At 39.4% G+C, this 20801-nt stretch overlaps 2 protein-coding genes across 2 annotated transcripts in view; one reads left to right on the top strand and one right to left on the bottom strand.

Moving 5' to 3' along the window:
* Nucleotides 1-20801, bottom strand: part of LOC118843617 (zinc finger protein 2-like) — a 111104-nt gene that overhangs the window by 49006 nt on the left and 41297 nt on the right. Inside the window, exon 7 of the mRNA XM_036751332.1 lies at nucleotides 10632-10641. Coding sequence (XP_036607227.1) covers nucleotides 10632-10641 — 10 coding nt within the window. The remainder of the gene's footprint in view (nucleotides 1-10631; nucleotides 10642-20801) is intronic.
* Nucleotides 65-14377, top strand: LOC118843616 (zinc finger protein 2 homolog). Its single transcript, XM_036751325.1, has 6 exons — nucleotides 65-296; nucleotides 447-909; nucleotides 2028-2116; nucleotides 7468-7594; nucleotides 7969-8064; nucleotides 11155-14377. The coding sequence occupies exons 2-6, from the start codon at nucleotides 858-860 to the stop codon at nucleotides 12729-12731; spliced, it is 1941 nt and encodes a 646-aa protein (XP_036607220.1). The 5' UTR covers nucleotides 65-296; nucleotides 447-857; the 3' UTR covers nucleotides 12732-14377.

The raw sequence follows: 20801 nt of genomic DNA, 5'->3' as shown, positions 1-20801 counted from the left end.
GAATCGTAGTTCAACGATTTGGCTAAGTCAGCGGTTCCTTCCGGTTTGGGAGCTGGTTTCCTTTGTGGGTCGTGGACCTGTGCAGGGCGGGCGGCTCGACTGCCGGCCCGGCTGCTAAGAGAAAGAAGCCGGGTGGTGGTGTCTGTGTCCCGGGGCCGAAGAGGGCTCTGAGGCTGGAGAGGGGCGGCGTTGGGGAGCTTGGGGACCAGAGACCGGGAGAAACCTCCCTTCCCTCCCTGAGCATGGATGGACCTGTCTGACCCCCCCGCTTCCCTCCCCAACCGCGGGGAGCCGAGGTGAGTCCGGCGGCGCCGTCCGGTATGAGGATCCGCGTCCTGTGGGAGTTTGGGGTGTGGAGGACAGGGGAAGCGTCAGGCAGGAGAGGGGAGGAAGTGTGTCCGTGTGTGCACATTTATCCGAGCCGTATTCTTCTCGTTTACAAACAGTGCCTCACTTTCCCCCGATGCTACTTCTCGTACCGTTATCTCCGTGTGACTGAAGGCGCTGCATCTCTCCTGTTCCGACACCGGCCTTTGGCGGGTCCTTCTTGAGAGTCTGGAGGGAGAGCCCGTTCCCTACTGGAGAAACAGACAATTGGATCCTCGGGCTAAAGTGACGTTAGCTCCTAGATGACGGATCCCCCGCAGTAAGTCTGGCCCTTAAGAATGAAGACAGAAGAGAAGACGGAAGTCCCCTGGGATTCCTCCTAGCAAGAAACCCAAACTAAAGCCTGACACCAGAGCTTCGAGGAAGAGTCTGCAGAGTCCATGCTGAAACTGATGGAGTTGGAAGGATTCCTGATGACCCTGTAAGGGAAGGGTCAGGATTTGGGTGAAGTCACAAGGTATACGGAAAACATGGAACAGTGGATGACCATGGAGCATTTGACTCAAATTCTTGAGGGAAAAGGTAAGAAATGATCAGACAGAAGATAAATGTTTAGGTGGAGGGGGTATGGAGGAAGCCATCTTCTCCTTATGGGAAAAAGGAAAACATCTCAAAGGAAGGTACCCCTGGCCAAAGAGTTGGGGGAAAGACTTCCCAATCTCAGTGTCATAACAAATAAGAATATTTGAGACTTCAGCATATGCAGGCCCTTTAAATCAAGAACATCCAGATTATTACACACTCCTTCTAGCCCAGCTTTGTATAGTAACAAACTTACCAAAGCCACAGAGAGAACATTCCCTCCTAGATACGCCTTTGGAGGGACCAGCGCAAGTCAATGGGATTTTTATTAAGTGCTGTTAATTTTCGTTTTATCCTCACAAAAACCCTTTAAAGCAGATAGAGCTTCAGTATCTTTTATAGACTGGAAACAATGATTCAATGAGGTATGTGTTACAGCACTATTTAGTGACCGCTGGAACATCATGTAGTTTAGGGTCCTCATAAAGTCAGAATTTAGCAACCTTAAAAATCACCCTTCTCATTTTTTTAGATAAGCAATTAAGGTTTAAAGGCATTGAATGACAGAGCTAGGTAATAGAAGAATGATAATTGAATCCTCAGATCTCCTTACTCCTAGTCTGGTGTTCTTTATGTTATCCCATGTGGCCTTTTGTTCAGCATATTTTCATTAGGCCAGTGCTACATTTCTGATATTTAAGTTGTCATCATAGGTATGACCACATAGCTGCTTTTTCCAAAAGAATTAGCATATAATTCCTCACACAAATTGAAGGCAAAGAAAGGAGATTTTTTTTTTAAGGGAGAAGAATGAGCAACAAAGAATTGTTAATAGACTCAATATCACACCTATCTGTGTCCTCAACTATATTCTGACTTCAGGACTACAGTTCTTTCACCTGGAATCTGCCATGGGCACTGAGCGGGGGTTCTCGGCAACAAGTCATGGCCTTCTGTGACCTTCAGTTTGGCAGGCTTATTCTGACCCCTTTTTGAACAAGTTCTTTCTTAGAAATATGGGAATCCAGTCTAACTGGTGTGGTGGAGTTTATAACTTATTGAATGTGAGAACTATAAGATAGAATCAGCCGTCCTCTTGGTGTCTTTTATCCCTTCAGCTTCATCTTCTCAGGATCCTGGCCTTTCTCAAGAGGGGAAACCAGAAGAGGAGCAAATGACAATTCTTTTCCTGAAAGCCAGGTCTCAGGTGAGTTGGAGTTTTCTCTCTTCTGAAAGGCCTAGATGATGGAGACATTTACTCCCTTCTCTTGAGAACACCCCTTTCTTCAAGGAATCCCCATACAGGTACTTCCCAGGGAGATGGGGCCCCTAAGAGTGAATGACTCCGTAGAAAATGCTTTCCTGTTATTGAGTGCTCTCCTTCAGTGCCTCTGTCTTCCCCATTTAATATGCACTCAGTTCATTTAAAAAGACATTTGGGCCTACTGTGTGGTCATTAATATGCTAAGTACACTGGTGGATAGAAAATAAAAATAAGACATAGTCCTCACCCTAAATATGCAGACAGTATTATCAGTAATAGCAGACTAACACATCAAGGATTAGTGATAGAAGAAAGTTGATAATAAGTGCAAAATAAGTATTATATATAACAGCTGTATTGGAGTTTATGAAAGTTTATGATCAGTATAAGCTGGATTGGTCGGGGAAGGTAATGGAAGGGATGGGGTTTAAGGTAGTCCTGAAGGATTTGTATAATAGAGGGAGACATTACAGGCAGAAAGAACAACATGACAGAAACTCAGGCAAAATTGATTGTCACTCACATACACTAGTAAAGAATAAGTTTGGCTTAAGGAAATTGCTGTTGAGACGTAATAGGTAATAAATTTAAATATGTAGAATTGTAACAAACGGTGGAGGGCCTTGAATGCCATCCTCAGTTTAGACCGTATACTGAAAGTTATTAGATAGTTTTAAGGATGAAGTGTTTAAAATGCTTAAAATCTAATGAGGGAGAAGAGTCTAAAAAAATTTCAGAGTTGCTAGTTTAGAAGACAGATAAGTCTCCAGTAATAAAGGTGGATATATACAGGCCTTGAAATATCAATTATAAACGATCAGATAGTCAAAATGTTAATCCATGGGATTATGTGGTGACTACAGGATTCTTCCCAGATTCTTTCCCAGTAGTTTTCTGGGCCTAGTTAGTCTTTTCCAAGAAGCCAGGGATTATAACTTGTTTGATTGTTTAATGGAAGTGAAATGTTTATGTTTTCCTGGATAAAAGGAAAAAACACCAGAAAGACTTTTTACAGTGGCGGTTAAATGAGAGGCAAAAGGATGTGGTAGAAAGAGCACTGGACTTGTGGTCAGGAGAAACCTTGGTTCAGATCCCACCACTGACCCTAGCTAGCAGTATGACTGAGCAATTCTCTTAACTGCTCTGAGTCTCGTTAATACCTCTGGAAATCTCCTGTACTGAGTTGTGAGAATTTGGTGAGCTTACATTGTAAAGGGCTTTGCAAACTTTAATCTGCTATGTAATGTTAACTAATAATAATAATAATAAACAATGGAGTTTCAACTTTCATGACCTTATTGTCTACAATATAAAAGTGTAGTTATCACTTATCCGATTTAGATCATCTTGAGCATACTTTCACAATAACGTAAAATCACTATTAGTCTTTTGGGCAACTCGATTTCTAGGTACTGGATATTTTTTTTCTGTAATCTCAGCTCTGTTCCCATGGTCCGTTTTTACTTTTTGCCCCAAAATAGATAGTTTCAATGATACCACATTAATTGGGTGGTTCTGAGATTTCATCAGTGTGGATACTACTTTCAAAAGTGCAGATCCCAACCTGTCCATCTATACTTTCTCACCCTGTATGATTCTTGCCAAGGTCCTTCCGTAAATTCTCCGCAGGGGAATCCATCTCTTGACATTGTGGATACCAGTGGAGCAAAGGAGCTGGCTGTCTACTGGCTATCTCTTAATCCTTTCCCTGTCATGCATCTCTCTTATTTAATTATGTCACTTAGCATTAGAGAGACTGGGTATCATAATTCATAATATTTCCGAGATTATACATTGAATCTTGCCACATACCTTTTATGAGTCAGTTCCACGTTAAAAATTAAAGCACATTTTTTTTTGGTGAGGGAAACGTAGGAAGTAAAGGCAATAGGATCATTGAATTTAGTAGGAGGGTTTTTTTTTTTACTAGTACTGTGTGTGTGTAAATAGGTGTTTTTATACCTTCTTTATACCATGGTCATTTTCATATATTCCCTAAACATATACCATCATCAGGGAATCCTCCATTGTAACAAAGGAAAAACAAAACTAACCAACATAATGACCACATTTGACTGTATATTCAGCATTCCACGCTCCTCATTCTAGTTACTCTCCCTAGTTACATGCCAGCTTTCCAGTATCCTGAAAATATGGCATCCAGAAATAAACACAGTACTCCAGATGTAATCTGACCAAGATAGAATACAATGGGAGTTATCGCTTTCCAATCTGGAGACTGTACTTCTGATGATGCAGGCTAAGTTCACATTAGCTTTTTTGGCTATCACATTTTATTTATACTGCAGTCTCATATTGAACTTACAGTCACCTAAAGGCCCTAGGTCCTTTGCATATGAACTGCAGTCTAGACACATCCCTCCTGTACTTGTGCATTTGATTTTTTTTAAACTTTTGGTCTAGACTGGTTGTAAGGGATTCCCAGTATGGTAACTCCTTCCACAGAAACAGATTAGCAGGGTTGCTTATGGTTTTGGTTATCTAGGGGGATGGTGTCAAACTCAAATAGAAATGGATCCTGCAAGCCATGTTTTGTCTTAGAAAATTAGCATTACATTGTATTTTTATTTACTTCGTTATGTATTTCCTTGTTACATTTATTAGCATTATGTTGTATTTTTATTTACTTTGCTATACATTTCCCAATTACATTTTTTTGGGGGGGCAAGGCAATCAGGATTAATTGACTTGCCCAGAGTCACACAGCTAGTAAGTGTCAAGTGTCTGAGGCTGGATTTGAACTTTGGTCTTCCTGACTTCAAGGCAAATGTTCTATCCACTTCACCACCTAGCTGCCCCCATTTTAATTTAAAAGGCGAGTTTGACACCTGATCTAGGGCATGAGAGGTTATGACTTGTCTGTGGTCACACAGCTAACATATATTAGAAGTAGGACTTAAATCTAGGTCTTCCTGACTCTAAGGCTGACGCTCTATCCTCTATGCCACACTACTGCTAACTTTACATTTATCACCTTTAAATTTCTTATTAGATTTTTTCCCATCATCTTCCACCACTGAAATCTCTCTGGATTCAGATTCTGTCATCCAGTATGTTAATTCCCTCTCAGATTTATGTCATCTACAGCATGCTGTCCAACTTTCTCTCCAGTCATTGGTAAAGATGTTGAACAAACTAGGACCAAGGACAGAGACCAGGACATCACTAGACACTTTCATCAAGTTGATGAGTTTCCCTCAATCACCACTCTTCAGGTGCTAGTATTCATCCTGTTCCAAATCCATTTAGTTGAACTATCATTCAGTCCATTCTCTCCACTGTATCCACAAGGATAATGAGATATCACAGGCTTTGCTGCAATATATGTCCACCTAGTAAACCCTGTAAAAATTGTAAATGAGGGTACGAAGTCAAGACTTGGTAATGAACCCCTGCCGATTCCTCGGAATTTCTTCTTCTGGTTCTTGCCTTCTAAGACTTTTGCAGAAGTTGACATACAGTTCATTGGCTTAGAGTTTGAAAAATTGTCTTATTACTCTTTCTGAAAACCAAGCAAAATTTGGTAGTGTCTAGTCTTGTGGTGACTTTCCTGTTCTCCACCATTGCTTTTATAAAATTGTCAATAGCAGTCATATCTGCAAGTTCTTTCAGGGCTCTGAGAAGTACCTTTTTTACTTGTGCTGGGTAATTGAACTCACTGAGAGCAACTAGTTGCTTTTTTGTTATCTCTTCACTTAATTAAGTTTCAGTTTTCTTTAGACAATTTTTGTTTGATCCTCAGATCAGTTTTCTCCTTGGTAGAAACAAAATAGGAATGAAATATTTCTGCCTTGCTATTGTCTGTCACCCTCATCCTTCTCTTTCCAAGCAGATATCCTGCTCTCTTAATCAGACTTTGGCTTCCAACATAGCTTTTAAAAAGCTCTGTTTGTTGCCTTGAAGATTTTTTTCTGTTTTTTTATATTCTTTAGTCTTCCTGATTCTATTTCAGAATTTTATTTATTTCATTATTTATTTCATTTTCCCAATTACATGTAAAAAAAAATTTTTAACATTCATTTTTTAAATTTTGAGTTCTATATACTTTCCTTCCCTCCCACCCTTCCCTTACCCCTTGAGAAAGAAAACAATAGGATAATGATTATACTATGAAGTCATGGAAAACATTTCCTTGTTAATCATATGGCAAAAGAAAATGTGCAGGCACATGCAACATACACACATACACACACACACACACACACACACACACAAAAGAAAGTTTTAAAAAGTGTGCTTCAATCTGTACTCAGAGTTCATCAGTTCTCTTTCTGGAGGTATATAACGTTTTTCAACATGAGTCCTTTGGAATTATCTTGGATCATTGCCTGATACTATTCTTACAAGGCTGTATCACTATTTTCTATTTATAACTCCCCATTTTTTCTTTCATGTCTTTATATCTTTTTACAATTTAAATTCATTGATGAGTTGCCTGTTCAATCAAATTAGTTTCAATGTTCATCTTTCCCGTTTTCTTCATCAGAATCATTTGTTTTCATTTTCAGAATTGATTTCTTAAGACCACCCTATCTCTTGAGCCAGCTTCCCTTATAAAATTCAAGGCCACAGGATCCTATCCAGACTTTCCCTGAACTCTTTGCAATACACTCTCCAAAAATCTAGGGCAGGTGTGGGGAACCTGCAGCTTCAAGGCCACATGTGACCTTCTAGATCCTAGTGCAGCTTTTTGACTGAGTCCAGATTTTATAGAACAGATACTTTTATTAAGGAGATTTGTTCTGTGAAGTTTGGATTCTGTCAAAGAGCTACACTTGAGGACCTAGAGGGTCACATGTGGCCTCAAGGCTATAGGCCTATACCTCAAGGATATAGGTCAGACTATGTCTAGTATTCCCTTTCTTAATTACCATGAACTCCTTAAGATAGCATGGCTATTTCTTCCCAAGGTTCCTGTCATTTCCACCTCAGTTTCTCCCTTTTTTGTTAGAATCATATCCAAAATATCAGTGGTTGAAAACACTTTTAGAAGTCCTGTACATCCCATCTACCTATCCTGGTGCTGCCAACTTCTCACATCATCCGTGAGCTATGTTTGGAGTAGGCTTATTTGAACTTTGGTCCTCCTGACTCCAAGGCTGATGTTCTATCCACTTCACCACCTAGCTGCCCCCATTTTAATTTAAAAGGCAAATTTGACACTTGATCTAGGGCATGAGAAGTTGTGACTTGTCTATGGTCACACAGCTAATATATGTTAGAAGTAGGACTTAAATCCAGACTTAAAAGCAGGAACATATTTGGTGTTTTAGGAATCAGTGGCCTTTAAGGATGTAGCTGTGGACTTCACCCAGGAGGAATGGGGGCAGCTGGATCCTGCTCAGAGGGACTTGTACAGGGATGTGATGCTGGAGAACTATGGGAACCTGGTCTCACTGGGTAAGGATGTCTTCCCCCTGTGATTCAGACTGTGTCAATTCGAACATCTCTGCTTCCTTGATTTTTAAAAGGTGTTTAGCCAAGTTTTAGCCTGGGACTCAATGATTTATAATCTCTTTAGGGCTCAGAGGCCAGGCAGTTCTGTTCCTTGTTTTCAAATGAGAGGTCTGCTGTTTACAGAATGAAAAATAGGCCTTCATTGTGCTATCTCAGATGTTTCAACTATCTTAATTTTTAAAGGCTTTCATATCACCCTTGGACCCTTCTTATACTATCTTCTCTGTCATCTCACATCAAGGGGCCAGAATTTGACTGTGCAATTGCCTTTGTCTCCAGTACAGACCAACAAGTTCCATTTCTTTCTCCATGAGCAGGGTTTCCAGTTTCTAAGCCATATGTGATCTCCCAGCTGGAACAAGGGGAAGAACCCTGGGTGGTGGAAAGAGAAGTTTCAAGAGGCATCTGTCTAGGTGAGTGAGTAAAAACTAAACAGATGGATTACAAATAACATTTCATCTGGTCTTTCAGGGAGGATGAACCATTCAGCCATTAGTCAGGAGCCACTGTCAAAATCGTGAAGGCCTAGGAAAAATTTGAAATTATTTACTATAAGCACTTTCAAATATTTTGTTTTTTCCTTAACATTGATAGTCTCCCTCAGGCTTCCTATTCCCCTCTTTGTCAGAGGAAGTAAACTACTTAATTTATACTGTGGGTTTCATCTGCCTCATTCTAGTTGAGATAATAAGGGTTCCTTTAGCCTAGTTAGGGTCAAGGAGCAAGATTAAGAAGTGTGAAGTCATAAAAAGGGAGTGAGCAAAGGGAAGTCAAATATTTTGGGGTGAATATCAACAGAGATGGTCACAAGGCCAAAGGTGACTGTGATCAGTTGATCTGATATAGTTCTTAGTCTTTTAAATAAAAAAGTTTGTTCTGTGAAGTTTGGATTCAGTCAAAGGGCCACACTTGAGGACCTAGAGGGCCAAATGTGACCTCAAGGCCATAAGTTCCCCACTTCTGTCTAGGAGATAGAAAATGGCCTACCATATGGGGTGCTTGGTGGTTTTTGTGCCTTTGTTCTCAAAGAGGACCATGATGTCAGGAAGATGATGCCATGACTTGCAGGTGAGTTGAATTTAAGTGAGGGAGGGCTGTGCAGAGTCACCAGCCTCACTTTTTCCTCTGCAGCTATCTGGGTCCAGTGGCTAGATATAGATCAGGACAACTGGCAATGGCCCAGGATGCAGTGGCAGACCTCAGCCTTTTGAAGTTAAGGTCTTTCCTAGTTCTCACTTTGACTGAGGCAATTCAGTGATTAGAGCTGTTTAAGAAGTAAGCCAAGGGATGGCCCCTTTAATCAAAAAAAAAATCAAACCGGAAGGGGAAGACCTAATGGCATAGCATCTAAATGCCTGAAGAAAAATTAAATGATTTACAGGAAGAAGTACAGAGTGAAACTGCAGTAGTTGAGGAACTCAGTGTATACTTCTAAGACTTACACAAATAAAAAGGAAGACAAGAAAGAAATTAGGATCCTGAATAAAAGTTTAAAAAGGTTTCATGTGCTAGCTCTCTCTGTTGGTCACTGATTTAGAATGGAAAGGAGTATACATATTTCACAACTGTGCATGGCTCCTTTAAATTGGCAATGTGTTAGGATAAAAAAACACAAATAAATGTAGCAAAGAATAATAAAATCAAATTCACAGCATAATAAAATCATATTCAATACAGGGACTTTAAAGAAAGTAATAAAATTAATTGAGACTAAATAACAATACTAAATAATTGGTGGGTCAAAGAACAAATCTTAGAAACAAAAAATAATTGCATCAATGAAAATGACAATAAATGTACATTTGAAAATTTGGGGAAGGCAGCTAAAAGAAATCCTTAAGGTAAAATGTAACTCTCTAAACAATTGTCATCAACAAAAAAAGAAAAAGAACAAATAAATGAATTGGACAAAACTAGAAATGCAACAAATAAAAAAAATCATAGCTAAACAACAAAATGAAAATTCTGAAAAGCAAAAAATCTGTTGAATTGATAAGTTAAACTAGGACCTCCTAAAAATAATAAAATGAACTATTAGCTAATCTAATTTTAACAAAGAAACTAAGAGGATGCCCAGCAATCTGGGATTGTCAAAAGTAATGGAATATTATTGCATTGTAAGAAATGACAACAGAAGTGGTTTTAGAAAAACCTGGGATGACTTGTATAAACAGATGCAGAGTGAAGTAAGCAGAACCCAGAGAACAATTTATATAATAATATCATTGTAAAGAGCAACCAGGAAAGACTTAAGAATCTAGTCAGTGAAATAACCAATCATGATGCTGGAGGGCTAATGATTAAAAACATGACACACACATTTTTTGAGAGAAGGATGATTAACTTAAGATACAGAACAAGACATACATTTCAGACATGGCCAATATAGGGATTTTTTTTCTTGACTGTGTATTTGAAACAAGGGTTTTGATTTTCTTCATTTCATTATGTAAGGGTGGAGAGGCTGGGGGATTGAGAGGAGGTAGGGCTGGAATTACTTAAATAGATAAAAGAAAAATAAAATAAGAAAGGCATGTCATGGGAGCATTTTAAAAATGTACAGAACAGTTTTGAAAATAACACGATAAGTTGTTATATTTAAAAATAAAAGCTATATGAGAAACAGAAAGAAGGCTAATTTGGCCAGACTGTAGAATGAGGGATGGGGAGTAATGAGGTTGAAAGGATAGGTTGGGGCCAGGTGTAAGAGGCTTTAAAAGCTAAATAGAGGCATTTATATTTCATCTTGGAGGCAATCTGAGCCACTGTTCAAGTTTATTGTCTGATCTGTATTTAAGGAAAATCATTGACAGCGATGTGGAAAACAAGATAGGTTGGAGTAGGGAGACATTTGAGACTGAGAAACCAATTAATAGGTCATTGCAATAGTCTAGGCAAGAGGTGATGACCTGAACCAAGGTGGAGGTCACCATCTACAGGTATGAGAGATGTAAATGTAGAAACACCAAGATTTGGCAACTGACTGTGTACTAGATGTGAGAGAATGAAGAGTTGAGGATAAGGTTACAAACCCAAGAGTCTAGAAGAATGGTGGTTCCTTTAGTAGAAATGGAGAATTTTGGAATGGGGTAAATTTGAAATAATGGTTTCTATTTTGTACATGTTGAGTTGAGATGAGGAAGGTCTAATGGTAGTATTCAAGAGAGATTTAAAGTGAGACAATTTGGAGGTAGAGAAACGAATTAGAAACCTATTACAATCTAGGCATAGGTGATGGTGGCTTAGATCTTGGTCTACTCTGCTTAGTTTGGTTCCATTCTAATCTTGTAATCCATCCTGATAAGTTCTCCTTGTCTGGGCTTAATTTATACACCATTGTTCTTTTACTTCTCTCCTGACATTTCCTATCTCCTTCATCAGTTAAAAGACACTATTTGTGAGCTCTCAAAGAAATATGTACATCATATACATTATTTTCAGTTTTATCACAGCATCCTGAGTACAGGGAACAAGGGATGTTTAATTTTTTTCATTTCTTTCAGACTTGGGGACCAGGACTGAAATCAAGGGAACTGCAAAGCAGGATGTTTCTGAAGAAGGATTATCTCGGGACGTGATCATTCAAAGATTCACAAGGGATAGTCTTTGGCATTCTAAGTCAGGTGATGCCTGGAAACATGAAACTTGGTTACAGGGGCAGCCAAGAAACCAGGAAACACAGTTAAGGGAAGTAGCAATTAACCACAAGCCATCACCAATCTGGGAAAAAGACCATGGTTGTAATGACCTTGGAAGAAGTTTCAATTTAAGTTCCATCCTTGTTACACAGCACAAAGTTCCTATGGGAGAAAAATCCTATAAATATGATGCAAATGGAAATAACTTCCAGCAAAATCCACTAACAATTGGTCATCAGAAAATTGATTTGCGGAACAAACCTTGTAAATGTAATGAATGTGGAAAAGCCTTCCGTTATCACTCAGAACTTACTCGACATAGGAGAACGCATACTGGAGAGAAGCCCTATGAATGTAATGAGTGTGGGAGAGGCTTCAGTCAGAGCTCATCCCTCACTCTACATCTGAGATTTCACACTGGAGAGAAACCCCATAAATGTAATGAATGTGGGAAAGCATTCAGGCACACCTCATCTCTTGTTAAACATCAGAGAAGTCATACTGGAGAGAAACCTTACGAATGCAATGAATGCGGAAAGGCCTTCAGCCGGAGTACACACCTTACCGAACATCAGAGAATCCATACTGGAGAGAAACCTTATAAATGTAATGAATGTGGAAAAACCTTCAGCCGGAGTACTCACCTTACTGAGCATCAGACAATTCATACTCGAGAGAAGCCCTATAAATGTAATGAATGTGGGCAGGCCTTCAGTCACACCTCCTCCCTTGTTAAACATCAGAGAATTCATACTGGTGAAAAACCCTATGAATGTAATGAATGTGGGAAAGCCTTTAGTCGAAGAACACATCTTACTCAACATCAGACAATTCATACTGGGGAGAAACCCTATGAATGTAATGAATGTGGAAAAGCCTTCAGTCACATATTGTTTCTTACAAAACATCGGAAAATTCATACTGAAGAGAAACCCTATGAATGCGATGAATGTGGAAAAGCCTTCAGTCATACTTCATCTCTTATTAAGCATCAGAGAACTCATACGGGAGAGAAACCTTATAAATGCAATGAATGTGGAAAAGCCTTCAGTCATACTTCATCCCTTAATAAACATCAAAGAACTCACACTGGAGAGAAACCCTATGAATGTAATGAATGTGGGAAGGCTTTCAGTCAAAGCTCATCTCTTGCACTGCACCAGAGTTGTCATACTGGAGAGAGACCCTATACATGCAGTGAATGTGGGAAAGCCTTCAGTCATACTGCATCCCTCATTAAGCATCAGAGAACTCATACTGGAGAGAAACCCTATGAATGTAATCAGTGTGGGAAAGCCTTCAGCCAGAGTTCATCCCTTATTAAACACCAGAGAACTCATACTGGGGAGAAACCATATGGATGTAATGAATGTGGAAAGGCCTTCAGCCAGAGCTCATCCCTTTTTAAACATCAGAGAACTCATAGAATCATAAAATATTAGCATTGGAAGACCCCTCCTTGGTCTTATAGTCAACCCTCTTCTTCAAGGTCACCCAGCTGATAAATGGCAGGGCTAGGACTAAAAGCTAGGTTTCCTGACTCCCAGTCCTTTGCTCTTTCCATTATCCCACATTGCCTCTACCTTATACTGTATAGAAATGTCATGAATAACAGCTCACATTTATATAGGATTTAAGGTTTGCAGATTGTTTTCTTAACAACCCTATGAAGTAGGTAGTATTATCCCCATTTTAAAGATGAGGAAACTGAGGCTTAGAGAGGCTAAAGTCACACAGCTAGTAAATATTAGAACCAATATTTGAATCCTGGTCCCCTACATCCAAGCCCAGTGAACTTTCCATTATCCTGTGCTGCTTACATATATGGAAAATAATCTTCAGTGTCATGGTCCCTTGTCATGGTTGAGACCAAGGTGCCCTAAAGGAAAGGGAATGGATCAGAAGATTCTGCCAAGAATATGGGGTTTGCCGAACTTGTGATACAGACTCAGAGCCATCTCCCTTTGATGTTCTGTGTCCAAGATTTCTGGCAGGTCAGCAACATTGTTTGGCACATAAAACTTGACAGAAGAATAATCACAACACAAAGGAAATCATAGACGCAAGGAACAAAATCTAAGAGCACTTACTCCACTTGCATTTATTGTGATTAAGCAAGATCCCCATCCGTCTGCCTCCTGTTCTTTCTCTCCTAACACCATTAACCCTGCACATGTGGTATGACTAGGACCAACCTTCAGACACAAAGTGAAAGTCTTTTACCTTCTTTTGTGGGCTGGCTGCAGACACTGTCAGCATGCCAGAAGACCCCTCAGTGCCCTTGAGCACAGCTACTGCGTTCCTGCTTTTACCCACTAACCCTGAGCCCTTCCTTACTATGCCAATATTAAGTCACTTCAACCCTTACTGCATATTGGGGAATTCAGAAGGGGTGCATTATTAACAATGGCTAGAGGATAGTCTTTGAGTATAATTTACCCTTATATATCATGAACATCCCACTGGGTAGCAGACATGAGAATAAGGAAAGTGTCCCTTGTGCTTAGTCATAGTTATTCCTCTGCTCAAAAACTTTCAATGGTTCCCCTTGGCCTTCAAAGATAATGTCTAAACGCATTAACTTGGCAGTCCAAGGGTTAACGTTATCTTGCTATAATTTACTCCTGGCTTCAACCCAACTGGTTTGCTTTTTTTCTGGCTGATCCACCTTTCACTTTGCTGCCTCAGCTCTTACTCATAGAGTTCTAATGCTGTGGAATGCTCTCCCCATCTGCCCTCTGCCCTTCCTACCAGCTCAAATCCCACTCTGAAAGACTTTCTTGACCTCCCCTTTCTGGATTGTGTGACTTCCCCCTACTCTGAATAAGAATTATTGTCTGTGTGATTCATTTGGTAATTAATCATGTACTTTCTTGTGGTGTCTATTGTTGACTTGAACTGTTATTTAAATACTTAAATGTTATTTAATTTTTCACACATGAAGCTCCTTGAGAGCTGGGACTATCTTATTTGTCTTTGTAACCCTCGTAGCACTTAGCACAGTGCCTTGCACATAATAGGTGCTCAATACAATTTTATTGATTTGGCATCCAAACTTTACAAAAATAAAATAACTTGTTTTGCATTCATTTTCTTATTCTTCTTAAAAATGACTAGACTTTCTAATGGATTTTTTTTTCTGTCTAGTCATACTTCAGAGAATAGGAGAATTTCCCCTGTAAAGAAGCCTTAAGGCCTATAGTTCATCTAAAGCACCTAAAAAGTTTCTTCTCCTAATTAATAGCTTCTTTCAAAAGATAAATATTATAAAACTTGTTAGGGATAGGATAGGAATAGGGGGAACTCTTTCCATTTGAAGCAATGAAGAAAATGTATTTTATCCCCAGCTTTTACATTACAACAGACACTGGGATAGAATGGAGTTAAATGAGGTACTACAGATCAGTCTTTTGAAGAACACATCCTTTGCTCTAGCCTTTTGAAACAATTTCTCATTAATATCCTAAAACTTTTCTACTTAATATTACCATAAAGTTCATGATTTAGTTTTCTGCTTCATCAGTATTGGTATAATTAGCTTATAAGATCCTTTAGGGTAAGAACTACATCTTAACAGCTATTGGTTAATTCTGGATTCTGTTATAGGGGTTTGATAAATGCTTATTGAAAGACACCAACACTACTAAAATATTTTACTCTAAGGAGACTTATTTGGAGGTAGTTCTTTTAGAAATCTCCCTCTATAGACTGGTGTCTAACCACCTGTAGATGTGTGTTTGAAAAGAAGTCACCCAATTCCAATTAACTTCACCAGAGCTCTGTGAAGGGGTTTATAAGATAGTGGCGGGGGGGGGGGGGGGGGATAAGTAAATGTTTGTATACATATACACATATGTGTGTATACATACATGTGTATGTATGTATGTGTGTACATAGGTATACTGTACTCTGCCTCTTCCAGAAACAATTTTTATATTTTTATTCATTTATTCTACACTCAAGCTTTGGCTGTTTGAGGGGAAATTAGCCAAACTGGCAGAGTCCCCTCATTACCTTGGGTGTCTCTCTAGCACAAGACATTTTGAAGTAACATTCCTAGAAATCCTGAAAAAGAAAATGCCACAATATGATAAAACACAGTATGGGTTTAACATACTTCATCTAATAGAACATTTATCACCTTATCTTTCCCGAAGACCCCTGGGAATCATTCTTCTAACGCCACTCATTCTTCCTAACCACTCCCCTAAAGGGCTCTCCCGAAGTAGTCAAAGTGACCATCTCCCTCAGATCACCAACCCAATCCCTATAGAATAAGGAAAGAGGGCAGAGCTCTTAGGTGAGTCATAACTCATCCTTTCTGGAGATGGAGAGGGCAAAGCTCTTAACTAGATGAGGTGTTTCTTGTTCTGTATTTAGTTACCATTGTTAAGGCTTTTGGTCCAGCCTTAGCTTTTATACTTGATCTTTTATGTATTTTCCTAAAGGGAAAATTCTGGAAAGGACTTTAGACTGGAGATGGTTATTTGCTGACCTTGTAATGCAGGGAGGATTTTCATATGCTTCCACATTCCTCTCCTTTTTGTGCTAAAGCATAATTTGCAGATCCAAAATAATCTGTTTTAATAAATTAGATCCAGCAAAGCTGTGAAATGACAAGAATTATTCCATGTGTTAGAACACTATGCCGAGTGATCTAATAGGATTGAGGGCATTGCCTTGAACTGAGACACAGACCAATGCAATTTGTAGAGACAAAACCCAGCATTCACATTCATGCAAGGTGGTCCAGTTTAAAAGAGTATGGAATTTAAAAGTAACATTTTTTTCCTATGGGCCAATGGATAGCCTGATTCCCTTTAGCCATAGCTATTACAGAGTAGAGGTTCTGGGTCTATACTAATTCTTCTTGTATAACTATAACTCTCATCTGGAGAGCATACTTTGTATTATTTATTTGACAAAAAAACAGATCACGTCCTGCAACTACATCCTCATCTCAAATTTTTGTACATGTTTCTTCTGGACAATTGTAAAGGGTTGAAAGTTCCCTAATTTCCATTTCATGTCAAATATCTGATTTTATCACAGACCATTTATGAGTAGATTAGGCTCTTATCACAGTGGTTTTAAAGGTCCCATTCCCTTTATTTAAGCAGTTCCCCCTCTTACCTGCCCCACCTCTTCACCATCTCTCTGTATTATTACAGCATTGCAGTAACTTACTGATTGGTCTTCCTGCCTCAAATCTCTTCCATACTCCATTCCCTCCTCCATTCACCTGTCAAAGGGATAAAGTGGCTCCCGTTACCTCCAGGGTCAAACATGAAATGCTATTTATTTTTGAAGTCCATGACCTGGCCCCTTCTGACCTTTCCAGTCTTTTTATATTTTGTTCCCTTTTGAGTATTTTACCATCCAGTGACACTGGCTTACTTACTCTTTCTTGAATAGAAAGCTCTGTCTCCCACCTCTGGCTTTTATGCTGCCTGTCTCCTATGCCTGGAATGCTCTCCCTCCTTTTTATCTCCACCGCTCCAGACTTCCTTCAGAATATCTCAAATCTTACCTGAAGAGGCCTTTCCCACCTACCACCACGCCCCTATCATTAGTAACTTTCTTCTGATATTACTCCCTGTGTGTATCTTTATGTACATAATTGCTCCTTGAAAGGCCTAGGCTGCTTTTACCTTTCTTTGTATCTCCAACACTTCGCACAGTGCCTGGCTCATTGTAAGTGCTTAATAAATGCTTGTTGATTGATGACTTAATCTGAGGGCAGATTTTCCAGCATCCCCCAGATTCCTGTAATGAGACCATAGGCAAGAAAGGTGCATTGTGAGTAGCTGTCCTTCCAACCTGAGAACCTGCAGGCATAACTTCATGGCCATAGGTCAAATGGGATTCTTGATTCTTTGAACTTTCAGGCCAACAGTGATGAGTGAGGGCACTGGTTATGGCTCACAGCTGGTCATTCAAGAAATTCTGGACCTCTGTCCCACTGGAGTGTCTCACCTGTTATTAGATTATCTTACTCGTTAATGAGGAGAGTTTTTAATATGGTTGCCTAGTGCAGAAATGAAGATGATGATAGCTAACATTTATATAGGGCTTACTATATATGACGTGTGTATATATATGTATATATACACATATGTGTATATGACATTTATATAGTGCTTACAGTACTGTGCTAAACACTTTATAATTATTATCTCATTTGAATCTCACAACAAATCTGGGAGATCGGTTCTATAATTATCTCCATTTTACAAATAAGGAAACTGAGGTAAATAGAGATTAAGTAACTAGCCTGGAATCACACAGAGTGAGTAAGGGTCTGAGGCTGGATTTGAACTCAGGTCTTCCTGACATGCACTCTATACCCTGTGCTACCTAGCTGCCCAAATGATGTGGAGCCCCCCAAATCCACCGGGAGCTGATTCAATAATGTATGGGTCAGAGACCACTATTCACATTAAAAATATACAGAGACATTCTTGAGAAAAGGCAAAAAGGAGTTTATTACTTTCTCATGAGAAAGAACACACCCCAGCATGGCCCAAGATGGTGCCAGCAAGCACATGCGTGTGGCATACAGCTCAAAGAAAGTTATATAGACCCTAACACAGAGTTCCCCCACCCCCTACTGACTCCTGTTCCCATTGTCTGGGTTTGGAGCTCACATTCTAAATGCAGAATCTTTTCCCAGCAACAGAGAACAAAGAACAAAAAGGCTTGAGACCAGGGACTAGTAAAAGCTAAAAAGGGAGTAAAAGCTAGATAAACAGGACCTTGCAGGTATTTGTCTACTGATGTAATTTCTTATCTCTACTTTCTCAGCAGAGCAGTTTCTAAAAATATAGAAGGGGTGCGGGGCAGGGTAGATGGTAGGAGAGGTAAGGTCTTGTGCCATACTGAGGGGGTTTCACTATTTCAGTGTTCCATTCAATAAGACTTCTGTCATAAAGACAGTGACATTTTCTAATTGCTTCTTGAAGGTAAGGACCATATTTTTACTTTCTTAATATCCCCAGACCTTAGCCACAGTGCCTAGCAACAGCAGTAGTAAGTGCTTAATAAATCCTTGTTGACTAAGTAACCAACTAGTGTTCTCTTTCTAGGCCTTCATGTATTTTTATCCTGAAACTTCAGAAGTCAGTCTTGACTTTAATTGCTGAAATCAGGCTTTCAGCAGCCATTTATTTGTCGACAGTAATTTGGTTACAAAAATCCTCCAGCAGTTTTCTTTGTGACTGCTTTGGAGTCTTCGTTAACAGTTGGGCAGACTTCGGTTCATCCTAAAAACATATATAGCTATAACAGGAACATAGTCATCATTTTAGCATTTAGTCATTTGAATAAAATCATTATATGAACAAAAGAAAAAGACTTATGTTATACACTGCTCTCTTTGTCCCTTCTTTGTCCTCTCTTTCACCCTTGAGGATGAGGCAGATACAATAATATTGTTGAACATTTAAAGAAAAATTTCAAACAGTCTTTTTTCAACCAAATTTTTTGACTTCAACAACACCAAAAAAAAAAAAACCCATCAAATTCCCCTCTTTCCTCAAGTGCCTCATTGTGCCAAGCATGGGAGCAAATATGGGTCATTTTTTACACTCTTGTTGAAGAAAAAAAACAAACTCTGCTAGACTAGCTAATAGAAGCTGGAAAGAAATAAGATTATATCACAATTGTTCTTCCTAAAGGTTAAAAAAGGTTACAGACCTTGGCTACGGAGGGGGTGAGCCTAGATCTCCTGTCTAAACTGCCTATTCATCTTTAGCATAACTTTTGATGCTACTTCGGAAAAAAATCTCTCTTTGTGCAATCTACAAAAGCAAGGATACCCAAGTTTGTTTGCAACTTGAATTGTTCATTTGACTTTTTGCTCTCCTCAAGTGGTCCTTACTGAACAAGTTTATTGCATTCACACAGAGAGTAATTTCACATGCCGGAATATCTCACATCAGTGAGAAGAGGTCTTCAGGCAGCTGCCTACTGCTAGATGAGATCCGGTTACAAACACGGACTGATACAAGTTTAACAGTCTTAAAGATAAGATGCAAGTCACCTGAATGGGCTAGATCAGGGTCCCCACCCCTGGCCTAGAGTAATATGAACTAGAGTTCTCTAAATCACCAAATTTATCTTTTAAATACGACATAGGCAGTCTATTTGACATTTTGATTACATTCAAAGCATCCTGGTTCTTGAGCACTTGACTGTTCCTAAAATGTGTTCCAGATAGTATTTCTAGCTTTCCAGTTTCTGCTGTATTATTTACCAAATTAGCTTTTTCACACACTAGGATTATATACATTTAAATACCTATAAATTCCGTAAGAGCACTTTGTTTTCAAAACAATTGTCTCTGCTATATAAAAGCTATAATAATAATAATAATAATAATAACTGTCATTTAAATAGTGCTTCAAAGTTTACAAAGTGCTTTACATATATTATTTTATTTAATCCTCACAACAACCCTGGGAAGCAAATGCTATCATTATTCCCATTTTACAGAGAAGGAAACTGAGACCTAGATTAAGTGACTTGCCCAGAGTCACACGCCTCAGACGATGCTGTCTGAGGCCAGATTTGAATGAATGCAGGTCTTCCTGACTCCAAACCCTCGATGAGGAAATTGAGGCAGAGAAAAGTTAAGTCACTTTCCCAGTATCACAGCCAGTAAGTATCAGCAGCAGTTCTTGAACTCAGGTTTCCCTGACTAAATCCAGCTCTCTATGGCATACACCACCACCTACTTCCAGCTCTGATTCATAAATCAGTCACAGGATTAATCAAGGAGGCTCTAGCCTCTTACTGTTCCAAATGCATCACACTAGGTGTCATTCCGAAAATCAACAGCACTTTTATACAATTCTCTCATCCCACATATCAGATCTTGCCATTTCTGTCTCCACAACATAACATCTCTCGTGTATATCCCCCCTCCCTCCATTCATCCAGCCCCACCCTAATTCAGACCTTCATTACCCCAACCTGGACTATTTCAGCAACTTTTTACTTGGTCTCCCAGCCCCATGTTCTCCCTCTGGCCTGTTCTACTCAGACGCCAATCAGATTTTTCTAAAGCATGGGTCAGACCACTGCACCTCCCTCAAAAAACTTCAGTGGCTCCCTATTACTTCCAGGATAAAATATTAAGTCCTTTGTTTGGAATTTAAAGCTCTTCATAACTTGGCCCCTTCCCACCTTTCCCCTGAAAGTTGCTTGAGAGTCCTGAAGGTCTTATATTTGAGGCCCAATGTTGTATCCAATGAGCCACCTCGCTGCCCCACATGTATGGGCCTGGCACATATTAAGTATTTGATGAGGTAGTTAGGAGGTGCTGGGCCTGGAGTCAGGAAGACCTACGTTCAGCTCTGTCCTCGGACACTCATTAGCTGAGTGACCCTGGACAAGTCACTTAGCCATTATCTGCCTCAGTTTCTTCAGCTGTAAAATGGAGTTAATAACATCTCCCTAACAGGATTGTTGTGAGGCTGAAATCAAATAATATTTGTAAAGCGCTTAGCACA

This window comes from Trichosurus vulpecula, chromosome 3 (assembly GCF_011100635.1).
Source record: "Trichosurus vulpecula isolate mTriVul1 chromosome 3, mTriVul1.pri, whole genome shotgun sequence".
Lineage (NCBI taxonomy): Eukaryota > Metazoa > Chordata > Mammalia > Diprotodontia > Phalangeridae > Trichosurus > Trichosurus vulpecula.
This window is presented reverse-complemented; position numbering and strand designations above follow the sequence as displayed.